Here is a 14,193-nt window from a genome sequence, read left to right as displayed (position 1 = left end):
ATTAGAATTTTAAAGAACCTTAAAAATCATCAAACAAGCAAGCAAAGTATAGACAGTTGTATCATTTACATTATCAAAAGAGGCTGAGCTTGTATTACATTAGAATTTTTTGCTTCTTGACTTATTTCTACACATATAAGAAACTTAGCCAAATTATTTTGTGCAAAGCTAAGATTGCTAAAGTTTCTCATGTTTGCCTAAAATGGCAATTTAACTCAGCTCTAAAACACTCTTTTATATCAATTTTTAAAAATTTGTTTTCAACTATTACACAAGAACATAAAAAATCATACATACTAATTGGATATCTTTTAATATTTCAGCTCTAAAATACTACACACTATGATTTCAAACCTCTCTCTGAGAACACAGGTCAACCTATCCACTAAATTTCAAATTAAACAACAAATTAAATAAGCTACTCATGTGGTTTAAAATCCCTCCTTCATATTGTTAAGCAAAATAAAATGAGATTCTTTGAACTATTTGATTAAAAGGATTTGATAATTTTAACATTATTGTCTAGATAGACAGATAGATAGATGGATGTTATGCTGTTTAGATGATAGAACAAGCCAGGCATGGCACACACCTATATTCCCAGTTCTTGGGAGGCCGAGACAGGAGTATCACCAGTTCAAGACCAGCCTCAGCAACTTAGTGAGACTCTCAGAAATCTAGCAAATGCCTCTGGGTTCAATTCCCAGAACCACAAAAAGAAGAAGGAGAAGGAGAAAGAGAAGAAAAAGAAGGAGCAGCAGCATATAACCAAGGGTAAGAAGCTAGACAGTTAAGAAAGTGTTAAGGCCAGGTGTGGTGGCACACGCTTGTAATCCCAGCATTAGGAAGGCCGAGACGAGAGGATTGCTGTTCGCGGACAGCCTCAGCTACTTAGTGAGGCCCTCTGAAACTCAGTGAGACCAGGTTTCAAAAATAAAAGAATAAAAAAATAGGGCAGGGGCTGTAGCTCAGAGGTCAAATGCCTCTGGGTTCCATCCCCAGACCCGCAAAAAAGAAAAAGAAAGAAAGAAAGAAAGAAAGAAAGAAAGAAAGAAAGAAAGAAAGAAAGAAAGAAAGAAGGAAGGAAGGAAAGAAAGAGAAAGAAAGAAAGAAAGAAAGAAAGAAAGAAAGAAAGAAAGGAAGGAAGGAAGAAAGAGAGGAAAGAAAAGTGTTATAAGCAAAGACCAGTGGGAACAAAGATATCTGGAAGATGCTATGTACAATAAAACAAGTCCTAAAGACGTTTCCATTGCTTTTATTCTCTTTTATTCCTTATTTTTTGGTGTAGTACACCCAGAGCAAGAATAAACAAGGGGAAACCTTTTGATCTATCACAAATGGTATACTAGTAATAAGTGTTAGGAAGAACATAGACTCACTCCATTGTTCTTTACTCCTGTCTTCTCTAAGATGGAAAGTAATCTTCATATTGGATGGGTAATGTGTAGTGAGAAGTGTTGGTGCAATTTTAAAAAGTGAGGAAAGCTTGGAATTGCAATACATTTAGATCCAGACTTTTCTCAGGAGTCAAGGATCTTGGACACCTTATCTGCTGAGTCTTATTTGATGATATTAGTAGTTCCAGCCCTAGAAGGTTGGCATTCAATGAGTGATTTAGGCAAGGCACATTGATACAGTAACAGCCTATTAGCTGTAGGTAACAGTAGGTGGAAGCCTTCCATAGGTAAGAGAACAAGTGAGAATTTTAAATTAGACATTATTTTAAGGTGTAAAAGGATTATATCCCAATGTGCTGGGGAAAAAACATAAACAAAAAAAAACTGTTATAAGCAATAATGATCTTTTAAGAACTCATGGCAAGTAAAGGATGTGCCAAATAACAGAAAATGTTTATGGCTAATAACAGAAAATTGTTTCACAATTTTCCAAAGAAGGATTCTCAAGGTTTGATAATTCCAACCATCCAGATAGATGTTTTAGCTCCCAGGATAATTTCATATAACTTTTGGATTATGAAACAGAAATTCTATGTGAAATTCAAAAGACAGTTGTTCAAGGTGAGATGTGGGGGAAAGCATATCAAGAGATGTTGTGTACATATAGGAATGTATCACTTTGAATCTCTCTAAAATGTATAATTATATTGCGCCAAAAAGTCTAAGAGAAAAAGGAAGCTGTAATTGCTAAAACCGGTACTTAATTAAGTGCAAGTCATGCTAAAAAGCAACACAATTTCCTCTTTTAAATTTTTTATGGATTAGCTGCAAGCCTCATCAGAGAAATGCCATAGACATTAGTATTTCAGTTTTTCAACAGGGTATGTGATAAAGGTTGTATGAACTTAATATATTAATGGATATTATGAATATACAGAGAAAGCTACTGAATATAGTGCTTTGTAATAAATTATTTGATAAAGGAACTCATTTTCTGAGTTTCAGAGCATCAAATAAAACCTTAAAAAACTTGGACTGTGCAGAACATTGGGAAATAATATTCCTAGTCCCGTCAGTAGCACGCACCACTGTTTAAGCAACCTTTGGCATATTGTGTCTATTTCCAAACACCATTTTTTAAAAGAACCCAGACAAACAAGACTGTTTCTAAAGGAGAAGATCAGAGTCATGAAATACATAAAGATACACTTTATAAAGGAAATAATTTGAAACTATGGAAGAGACACCTGGGGTATGAGGTTATCTGAAAAATCAATTTCACATTTTTCAACGAATGTTATATGGAGAAAAAACTGGACACATTCTGTTTATCTTAAGCAAACAGAACCACTAGACTGGTGTCCTTTTTAGGAGTTAAAGGGAGGCAGATTTGGGCTGAATATGAGAGCACTCATTCTAGAGTTAAACAGCCTGGAATTATATTTTAGTCCTGACACTTCTTAGCCAGGCATCCTTTTGATTTTCTTATCTATACTGTAGTTGTGTTATGGCAGCACTGCAAAGAGCACATCTTATGGTGAGTTTGAAAAGAATCACACAATTACTGGCACACGGTAAGAACTCAGTAAGTGGAATTATGTGCACTATTAATAGCACTTGAAAGTACCCAATAATGAAAAGGATGGAGAACATCTGTAGAGAAACATCAGTATTTTTGATCATTTAAAAAAATTGAATGCCTACTCTGGTCAACTAACAGGGAGAACAGATATGAGCTACCAAGCACAAGAGGATAAGCCTGGGAATTAAGGCAAATATATAACTAAAATACAAGAATGGAAGCATTGAGAATTGCAAAAAGTGCAGAAATTACAAGAGCTATTTTTTCTTTCTTTTTTTTTTTTTTTCTCTCTCTCTCAGAACTGGGGGTTGAAGGGAGAGGCATTCTACCTCTGAGCTACAGCCCCAGCCCTATTTTTTATTTTTTTATTTTTTATTTTTTTTTTTTGGTGGTACTCGGGATGGAACCCTTCTACCTCCAGGCTACACTCCCAAGACCTATTTTATATTTTATTTGGAAACAGGGTCTCTTAAGCCAGCAAGGCTGACTTTGAACCTGCGCCATCTTCCTGTCTCATCCTTTCAAGTGCTAGGATTACAAGCGTGCGGCACCACGCCCAGCCCCAGACCTGTTTTTTATTCTTAATTTTGAAACAGGGTCTCTCTAAGTTGCGGAGGGCTTCACTAAGTAGCTGAGGCTGGCTGAGAATTTGAGATCCTCCTGTCTCAGCCTCTGAAGTACTGGGATTACAAGTGTGAGCTATCAAGCCCAGCTAAGAGCTAATCTTTTTGATGGAAGTTTGGAAGGGTTCATACTACCGTTTCACAACTAATAGTTTTCCCGGTCCCTTTTAAAAGATTTGCTGAAGCTGAGCTTGGTAGCACACTTCTGTAATCCCAACAACTAAGGAGGCAGAGGCAGGAAGATCACAAATTCCAGGCCAACCTGGGCAATTTAGGGAGACCCTCTCTCAAAATAAAAACTTTGAAAAAGGGCTGGAGCAGTAGCTCAGTGTTAAAATCCTCTTGAGTTCAATCCCAAGTACCGCAAAATAAAACAAAATAAAATATAAAATGAGAAAGAGAATAAACATGCTGCGTTAAAATAAACCAATCAGCATTTGAAGAAATGCAGCCGGTGAATTTAAAGTACAGAGAGATGTAAAGGCATGAAACTCCCCTGTAAAAAGCACAGAGGCAGGCGGGAATCTTTTGTGGGAGAGTCCAGCAGCTGCATAATTCTGAAAGTGGCGCCGAGCCCTGCAGCTGCCCTTTATCCCTGTATTTCCTTAAATAGCCACTCTCCAGCTTGGCCGAACAGGAAGTGCTCGGAGTGCCGCTGCTCTAGGGCTTTCTGAACTTGAGTTTTAAACCAAATCGTAGCCCCTGCTCAAACCGCCTCGCTTCACGACCATTTCTGTTTCTTGTAAAACAACAGCAGCTGGGCAGAGGCTCAAGTGTGAGCAGGACCGAAGACCAGAACCAAGGCTGACTTAGCTCAGCAGTGTTTATCTCATAGAAAGTGGTGGGGGTGGGGAGAGAGAGAGGGAGCTGGGAAGGGAAGGGGAGGAAGTTAAGGCTCTCTTTCCTCCCGGTCTTCCTCAGGAAACCCAATATGGCATCTTCCATGAGGAGCTTGTTCTCTGACCACAGCAGGTACGTGGAATCGTTTCGGAGGTTCCTCGACAATTCCACCGAGCACCAGTGCATGCAGGAATTCCTGGACACGAAGCTGCCAGGCATAATAGCAAGGTAACAAAAAGGGACGTTTTTGTCCCAGGGACGAGCCTGGGTCAGTCGCTGTGGGCCAGTGATGGATGGGCTGCGGGGATGGGGCGGGTTCCCTGGGCCCCGCCGCCCGCCTCTTCTCAGCCTCCCCCAAGTCGCTCCAAACACTCAGCTCTCGCTGCGCCTGGCTCCCAGCTACCCCGAGATAAGTGTTAACCCTTTGAAGGCACAAATCCATGTTCATTGGGGGAAGCGATAAGATTCAGATCTTTGTCTTCAGATTTTCTTTTTTCAGCCCTCCTCCAAATTTTACATTTCAAAAAAAAAAAAAAATCCCAAATGGAATCTGGTATTCTTTTCATTAGAGTCAAATACAAATAATTGCCAAATTCTTGCTGCCCTGGAGAATTGTGTGGGCGGGCATCTCTTAGCCCGCATAATAGGCATTTGAATTCATTTGCCTTTGTCTCTTCTTATAGTTAACACTCTCCAAAAAAAATGTATTTTCTTTTCAACTTGATATTAGCAGTGTGGCCTTTAAGAGCATTTTCCATTATCAGTGAAATTCACTAGTTTCTACCCCTCTCACAGACTCCTCCCCACACATGCTTTTTTGTGTGATTAATGTGTTCAATTTGTGCTAGAGCTGATAAGCATTAGGAGAGTAACAGATTCACATGCTAAAGACAATCAAATCACCTATCTGGGAATGGATTGCTATAACTCCCTATGCCTCAGGAAATAGCTATGGGGGACTGGGAAGAAATGTCTGACTTTGGCAAACAGCAAAGGAACCTGATATTTTATCCTTTGCTAAATTTCTCTATTTTAGGTGTGAGTTTTTTTTTTTTTTTTTTAAATAGGGCATTCCCTTTCTCTGAGTAGAACAGGCATCATTGAATGCACGTAAATTCTGCTGTCCTTTCTATTTTCAGTGTTACATGGCTCACTTTTTAAATGTTGGTTTCTTTAAAAAGTGTTACATAATCTGTTAAAGTTAATATATAATAGAATAGTGAAACAAAAATCAAAGTAGATAGCAAAGACAACTTCTTATCTAAGAAGTTAAAATTAGGAACTAATTGTAGTTTACTTCTTTTTATCTTTTTTGCTCATTTTTCAAATTAAAGGTAGTCATTTCTCCATTATTTTCTAGTCCTAAAAGTATATGTTCATTTCTGTTGCTTGTCCAGATCCTTGCCTTTTTTTTTTTAAAACCACACAGCTTAGTCTAAAGAGGTAGTACATGTAGATATAACAATCAATGATGGATGATAGCTGCCTGTATTCGAAATATATATAATCTAACTGGAATGTTGAACATAAAATTTATCAAAGACTGATAATTTTAAAAGTCACAGCTAAATTTGTATTATGATAATAATACATAATTAGGAATAGCCGAATCAAAATGTCATTTATAAAGAAAAGTTTTTTTTTTTCTTCTGAACGTAATGTTTAAAATTAGATTTAGCTGAAAGGCCTTTAAACTTTTTTTTTTTTTTTCCTAGCACTGAGAATTGAACTCAGGGGCATTCTATCTCTGAGTTACACCCCCCAGCCCTGTTATTTGTTCTTTATTTTGAAACAGAGACTCACTAAGTTGCAGAGGGCCTCACTAAATAGCTAAGGCTGGCCGCGAACCTGAACCTGTGATTCTTCTTTAGCCTCCCAAGTACTGAAATTACAATCATGCACCACCATGTCTGCCATTTAAACTTTTTGCTTAAAATTATTTACAATTTTGGAAGCATTAAAAAGTGGTCCAGAGTTGCACTGTATATGTAAGGGTAAGGCTTACTGAGCGGGCAGCTCACTGTGTAATTGAATATGGACTTGAGTATGGACTCACTGACTTAATTTAACATTTTATTAAAATGGGCATGTTCATGTTTTAAGAAGTCCAGTGGTCCCAAAAAGCTCACACCAACAACAAACAGTGGCTATTGCCTTGTCCTTCCTGTTCTCCAAAAGCTAATCACTTTCTAGTCTTCAAAATCTTTTGTTTCTTGTGGAATTTTCTTTCATAATTCTTATTCACACACTATTCTCTATTTCTTGATTTTACTATATTAAAATAGCTAAATGAGCTGGGCATGGTGGTGCACATTTGTAATCCCAGTGTTTGGGGAGCTGAGACAGGAAGATCACAAGTTTGAGGCCAACATCAGCTACTTAGTGAGGCCCTTAGTGAGACCCTGTTTCAAAATAATTTTTAAAAAATTAAAAAATTATATATATGTATATATATATATGTGTGTGTGTGTGTGTGTGTGTGTGTGTGTGTGTGTGTGTGTATGGCTAGAGTGTAACTTGGAGCCAGAATGCCCCTAGGTTCAACTTCCAGTCTGGAAAAAAAAAGGTAAACATGAACATTTTCTCCATCTATCATGTCAAAATCTTTGGCTAGTGTATTCTTCAGCATTTTTATAGCTATAATCTAAAAGACTTGACCACATCACTTAGAAGAAAGAATATTTATTAATTTATGCTTTTCTTTGAAGATCTTGAGGTCCAGTCCATGTGAAGTTGAGGACCAAACATCTCAGGGCATGGTGGCGGCAGAAAGTGGAGAGAGGGGGAGCACATGGCTTTGCTCTCACATCATGAAGGCCAGAAGCAAGAGGGAAAGTGAGGGAAAGAGAACTGCATCTGATCCCTCAGGCCAGTGAGGGAAAGAGAACTGCATCTGATCCCTAAGGCCAGTGAGGGAAAGAGAACTGCATCTGATCCCTCAGGCCAGTGAGGGAAAGAGAACTGCATCTGATCCCTCAGGCCAGTGAGGGAAAGAGAACTGCATCTGATCCCTCAGGCCAGTGAGGGAAAGAGAACTGCATCTGATCCCTCAGGCCAGTGAGGGAAAGAGAACTGCATCTGATCCCTCAGGCCAGTGAGGGAAAGAGAACTGCATCTGATCCCTCAGGCCAGTGAGGGAAAGAGAACTGCATCTGATCCCTCAGGCCAGTGAGGGAAAGAGAACTGCATCTGATCCCTCAGGCCAGTGAGGGAAAGAGAACTGCATCTGATCCCTCAGGCCAGTGAGGGAAAGAGAACTGCATCTGATCCCTCAGGCCAGTGAGGGAAAGAGAACTGCATCTGATCCCTCAGGCCAGTGAGGGAAAGAGAACTGCATCTGATCCCTAAGGCCAGTGAGGGAAAGAGAACTGCATCTGATCCCTAAGGCCAGTGAGGGAAAGAGAACTGCATCTGATCCCTAAGGCCAGTGAGGGAAAGAGAACTGCATCTGATCCCTAAGGCCAGTGAGGGAAAGAGAACTGCATCTGATCCTTAAGGCCAGTGAGGGAAAGAGAACTGCATCTGATCCCTAAGGCCACTGCCCCAGGGACCAACCTTCTCTAGTCACACCCCACTGGCCTGGCCCATCACCCAGATAAAGCCATTGCAGTGGGTTTATCCACTGTCAAGGTTACAGCTATCATGACTCAACAACTCCAAGCACGCATTTCTGAGCTCTTCAAGGGGCCATAGCTAACTATAACAGTTGGTTAAATGATTTGAGTGCTTAGGCCATTTTGTCCATGTATATACTATTCATAATTGAACAATATTTATACTTTATATTTTCTTTTACATACAACTTTGTTTTTCTAGAGCTATGATTGCTCTATCCTGAAAATGATGTTGTATTGCAAGTTTAGTCTTGATTTCTCATGCTTGAAAAGATTCCCACATACATGATGAGGCTTCGCTGTCTAGTTAATAATAAAGAAATGGCCGGGCGTGGTGGCACACGCTTGTAATCCCAGCATTCGGAAGGGTGAGACAGTTCGCAGACAGCCTCAGCTACTACTTAGTGAGGCCCTTTGCAACTCAGTGAGACCCTGTTTCAAAATAAAGAATACAAAAATAGGGCAGGGTGTGTAGCTCAGAGGTCCATTGCCTCTGGGTTCCATCCCCAGACCCACAAAAGATATAATAATAAGGAAATTAAAAGTATTTAGGATTCTATCTGTATATTTAAGGACAAGGTTTATTCAAGGTTTATTGAATAAGTGACTTGCCATAGTTAATTGAATGTGGACTTGCTTCTTTCCCAAAGATCCTCGGGTATCAATAAATATAAATTTATTCACTGAGATTGCTGTTTACCTAGAGAGGAATTCACCCTATCTGCAGGTGGAGGGTGGAATATGGTTGAGAGGTTAGTTATACATGTAGCTGTCAAAGTAAGGTTTCTTATTATTGCTATTGTAAGTTACATATAAAGCATTTAAATCCTTGGCTTAAAAATAGTAGCGTTCAATAATTATTTATTATTAATATATAAAATGAGCTAATAATAGTATCTAACTCAGAGTGGAATTAGATTATCTATGTCTAGAATCAGAGTAATTGCTAGCAAATTTTGAGTGCTTGCCACATGCATGTGCATCTCTAAGGGAGTTTGATGGGTTAGATTATTTAATACAACTCCTCCATGAGTTATATATAATTATTAACAATCCTATAAGATGGGTGGTATAGGTCAAATAACATTCAAGGTAACATCAGGAAGCTGGGATTTTTGACCTGGATGCTGTGCTTCATGGCCCTCCTATCTTATCTACAGGATGTAAGCGTTCTTAAAAATGAATAAATAAGGAAAGGTTGGGGGTACTCAGTCTCATGGCTATGAGCTGGAAGGCAATTTGAACTCTTTGACTGTAGCCTTCCTCAGAACCAGGGTTCCATGTGTCTTCATGCAGGACACCCTGTTATCCCCACACTGGCCTGTTCACCTGAGTTGCATCACTGGCTTATCATCCCACAGTCCAAAGAAACAGACATGGTTCTTTTATTTTCATGTGTCCCTTCTACCTGGTAACTCTTCCCTTCTCGTACTTTCATCCTATTCTAACAGTTCCTAGATCTGCCCTTTCTTTACTGAGGTCATTTTGAATCTCTCTGCTATCTGGCATCTGTCTTCAACCTTCTTTTAAACCTGCTGTTATCAAAGACATTCATATTGCCGTACTCAATGGAGATTTTTCATTTTCTATTTGTTTGTAGTACACTTTTCTGCTTTTGACGCAGCTGATGGATATCCCTGTTTTATTTTCCAAGCATCTCTAAGAGCTGTGTCACTTTTGTGTATTTCTCATAACCCAATGTTTTGTTGAGAACTAGGGATCGAATCCAGGGACATTCTACCTCTGAACTTTACCCCCCAGCCCTATCTTATTATTTTTTTTAAATTTTGAACAGGGTTTCACTAAGTTAAGAGGGCCTCATGAAATTCCTGAGGCTTGTGTTGACCTACTATCCTCTTGTCTCAGCCTCTCAAGTGTTGGGATTACAGGCATGCACAATCATGCCTGGCTTTCAGTGGCTTTTAAAAAGTGATGTTGTCTTATTGTCCTACCATTTTTTGAACTTGGCAATATCATTGGGTGATACATATGTGCTTTTTTGACCATTGCTTTATAATGATAATTTCCCAGAATATATCATTGACCTTATCTCTCTCCTAGCCAGCTTAAGTCTTGCATGGACAAATGTCTGCTGAATTCAGATTTCTTAAAAATAAAAAAGGACAAAATATAAATTTGCTGTGAAGCTACACTTTCCCCTACCCTTTGCCCAGACATCCCAGCTGAGATATAGCTGTCACTGTACACTCATAGTCTTGCCTGGCCCCTTCATCTTCTTCTTTAAGTAAATCCTACTGACTGACTTCTCAGTCCATCTATTACATGCTATTGTTTGTGCTAGAACACAATTCAGGGCTTTATGATCTCACATAACTTGAGAGCCAAGTAGACCCTGATTTATATTTGAACCTCAGTGCCTAAAATAGGCACATAACAAATATTTTTATAGAAAATGTGGTAGGAAAAAGGAAGGGAAAAAGACATCACAGAAGAGTGTGAACTGCCTTGTCCTTTCTCCTTTTTTATGACTGATGTCATATTACCAGATCCCAAGGCCCACATTTTCTGTCCTTGTTCTTTAGTCTCCAAACAAATGGCATTTCACACCTCTGAGATGTCCATGGCTCTAAGTCTCCCAGTTCAAGAGTGTTAATAAGTGGAATCTATTTCGCAAGATACTCTAAAAAGAATGCTACCACCACTGAAATGATTGGGAACTTACGCATTGGCTTGATTTCTGTGGGCTGTATTTGTAGCCTGTTCTCTTCCAATACATTTGGTAACTGGATTTTATAAAGCACCCAACATATTTTTCTTAAACTATATAATTTTTTTTTCAGGATTGGAGACAAAAAATCAGAAATTAAGATTCTGAGCATAGGCGGAGGTGCAGGTATGAAAAAAACATTTAAAAGTTTGTATTCCACTGTAAACATGATTCTATTTGATGGCTATAGTGTTCATTCTTTAGGAAAGCTACTTTCTTTTGTTTTTGGAAAAGACCAACACATTAAAACCAGCAATTAATCAACTGGGATTAATGCCCCTGTGTATTTATAGAGTTTAGGACATTTGCTTTCATTACTACCTGTAAGGTGGGTAAGAGACATGACTCTCTTTTTCTTTTTATAAAATGAGAAACAGGATAACTTTAAGTTTTACTTTATCCAAAATGATTTAATATTCACAGAAAAGGAAAATTTCTTAAGAATTGCCATAGGATTGTGCCGTTTAGAGCATGCACTGTTATTGATCCATAAGGTGATTAGAACCAGAATGCAAATTGATGTACATCTCTCTTCACTGGGAAAAAGTCTCTTTGTAGAGAAAAAATAAACTTATTGATGTAATTACACTTTAAATTGAACTGGCCTAAGCTATTCCCTTCCTCTGACTGAGTTCCAAACCTGCTCTCTAAGCACTCAAAACACTCCCCAGCCTCTTTTCAGAAGTGACTTTTTATATTCTTTTTGTGGCCTCCCTATTCCTAGAGGCAGGGCTTTTATCCTAGGGGAAAATGTAGACTCTGGAAAGGTGGATTGACATGGTGGCATTTCTACCTGCCCCTAAGCATTCCTAAGAGCTAGGCTGAAACATAAGCTACGCTTTTCTTATGAATAAAATGAGAATTATGGGCTTTTTCTTGTAGTAGTATAATGAGAATAGTATGGATAATAGTATGGATAATTATCTAAGTTTTTAGCACATTGTTATTGCTCCTACAAGGCAAAAGCTGTCCCCTTCTGCAAAATACAACAATAGTTTCAAGATTTTGTTTCATATCAAATTTCTAGTGTTTGCTTTATTTTTAAATTAGTAGTTATCTAAATATACACTAACATTTTATTTATACATGCACATTGTCATTCAGACATTGCTTTCTTTTGTCTCAGTGTTTGCTTAGTAAAGGTTACTGGTCATTAACATGGATACTACAGTGCCAATTGTTGCTTAGTGCCCTGTGGTGATATTGAGCATGTTAAAAACTAAGGATTCCAGAGCCTTAAAATTGAGTTGAATTTTGCCCATATTAACAAAGAAAATCATGAGCCGTCTTGAGAGATGAAATAGCTAGTTTTTCATGACATTATTGGTTTCTTTTTCATAAACTATATTGTAATATAACAAAGACTAATCCTTAAATTCATTTTATTTGATTATCATCTTTCAGTAAGAAAATAGAAACCAGCAAGGACAAACAGCAAAGTATACTGTCATAATAATACTCTACAGAGTGTTTAAGCTAAGATACTCTATTATTTCTTACTGATACTGTAAGCTCAAAGAATTACAATGGTGAAGAATTGCCTAAGGAGCGTCCTTTTAATTAATTTAACCAAGACAGTCATTTTTAGTGTGTTTTGCATATAAATTTCAGGCAACCAACAGACAGTGTGACTATGATTTGATAGTGTCACTTGTGCTTGGACAAGAAGAGAAGCCCTACAAGGAAAAGTAATTAAAAACAATCTCTATCCTGGCCCAGTTAATTGACCTTTTAATATAAAGTTAATTGAATTTCGAATGCAAATTTATCCAGATGCTTATGAGCCATCTAGAGAAAGGAACACTTAGCCTGCACAGCAATTCCTTACATCAAGGTGCGCCCAGGAGCTAATATAGAAACTTATCAAAATAAAGGGAGCCACACTCACAGTTCTTCTGGCAGAGGCTGAACGCTGTATTAATAACAAGCTCTGCCTTGGGGAGAATACAGGTGCTGTTTAGGGTCACTCTTCATAAGGAATTGATCAGAAACATAAGAAGAACGCCAAAAGAAATTTGAGTTCTGGATACATAGCTTTCACTACCCAAGCTACATGAAGCCAAAAGCAACACATTTAAAATTGCTAGGTCTAGGTGTCCCCATCATGGAAAAGCAGCATTTTGAAGTGAAGGGACAGCCCACTTCAGTTAACTGGAGTGTTCTTCTAGCAGCTGGGAGATGGTTATATTATAGCCTTTCTTTGCTGAACTACATCAAGAAACTGCCTGTCCTTGCCTTAGAGAAAGATCTCCACACATTTCTGAGATCCATAGTGTGCCTGGGAGTTTTGCATTATCCTGTGGCTTGAATGTCCTTCCAGATCAGTCACTTAGCTGTAATCCCTGGCTAATGAGGCCATTGGCCTTCCACTCTGCTTTATGGCTCCCATCACGCATCTCACAGGATCTCAGTTCACCATTGAGATGGTGTGTGTGTGTGTGTGTGTGTGTGTGTGTGTGTGTGTGTTACTCAGAATTGAAGCAGAGTATTCCACCCCTGAGCTACACACTGCCCTATTTTTAATTTTTTTTTTTAATCTTGAAACAGGGTCCTATTAAGTTGCTAAAACTGGTTGTGAACCTGTGATCCTCCTGTCTCACCCACCATGCCCAGCTCCTCCATGTTCTCTTCTTGGTTGCCCAGACAACCGCAGGTGATTTTCTGCATATCTCTGGTGCAAATACTCTCTGCATTCATAATGGTACTACCACTTCTTTCAGCACAGTTTAAAAACATTCCCAAAGCAAACCAACTGAAGCCTTCCTAAGTGAAATTGCTGCTTTTATAACATTTAGTGCTCATGTTCTTTGGAGGTTGTTTGACTTTCTTTTCAGAAATGTGATCAGGGAGGATGTTTCTGCAGCCTATCAGTCTCTCTTTTTTAGAAGCCAGTATTTGTAAGGAGAGAATTTTCAGTTTATGAAAAAATATAGAATTTTTAAAAAGATGTTTTATACCTCTTATAAATAATTGCTAAGCAATTATTAGGGCTCTGTGCAGTTCAAAAGAAAGGAAATTGATGGCAAACTCAATATATAGTATAGTATTTTAGTAATCATTCACATCAAAAAAATACACCTGATAGACAACACTGTTGTCTATAGATGATATATTCCAATGTTAGGAAAATGTGTGAAATAAATGCAGGAGGAGGCTCTGAAGCAATGTCTGGGGACTGTGGTGTGATGGCAGGGGGATGACTATTTACCAAATATTTCAAAATTTTAACAACCAGCATGCCCAGGTCAGTGTGTATTGGATGTCCTTGATACCAAATACAAAATTACTTTAAGAAAAAAATTTGACTTCTTTTCATATATTTGCCTTTTTTTTTTTTTGGTGGTACTGGAGTTCCTAGAAACCCTTCTACCTCCGGGTAACACTCCCAGACCTATTTTTATATTGTTTT

General features: G+C 38.4%; 1 protein-coding gene across 1 annotated transcript in view; it reads left to right on the top strand.

The window, feature by feature from the left end:
- Positions 1–4,533: 4,533 nt before the first annotated feature.
- HNMT (histamine N-methyltransferase) overlaps positions 4,534–14,193 on the top strand; it is a gene marked incomplete at both ends in the record, with an annotated part of 39,799 nt that continues 30,139 nt past the window's right edge. Inside the window, 2 exons of the mRNA XM_080690042.1 lie at positions 4,534–4,670; positions 10,858–10,910. Of these exons, the coding sequence (XP_080546168.1) occupies positions 4,534–4,670; positions 10,858–10,910 (190 nt within the window). The remainder of the gene's footprint in view (positions 4,671–10,857; positions 10,911–14,193) is intronic.

Source organism: Muscardinus avellanarius (genome assembly GCF_963383645.1).
Source record: "Muscardinus avellanarius genome assembly, chromosome: 2".
NCBI lineage: Eukaryota > Metazoa > Chordata > Mammalia > Rodentia > Gliridae > Muscardinus > Muscardinus avellanarius.
The sequence above is the reverse complement of the archived record's forward strand: the minus strand, read 5'-3'. Positions and strand labels throughout refer to the sequence as shown.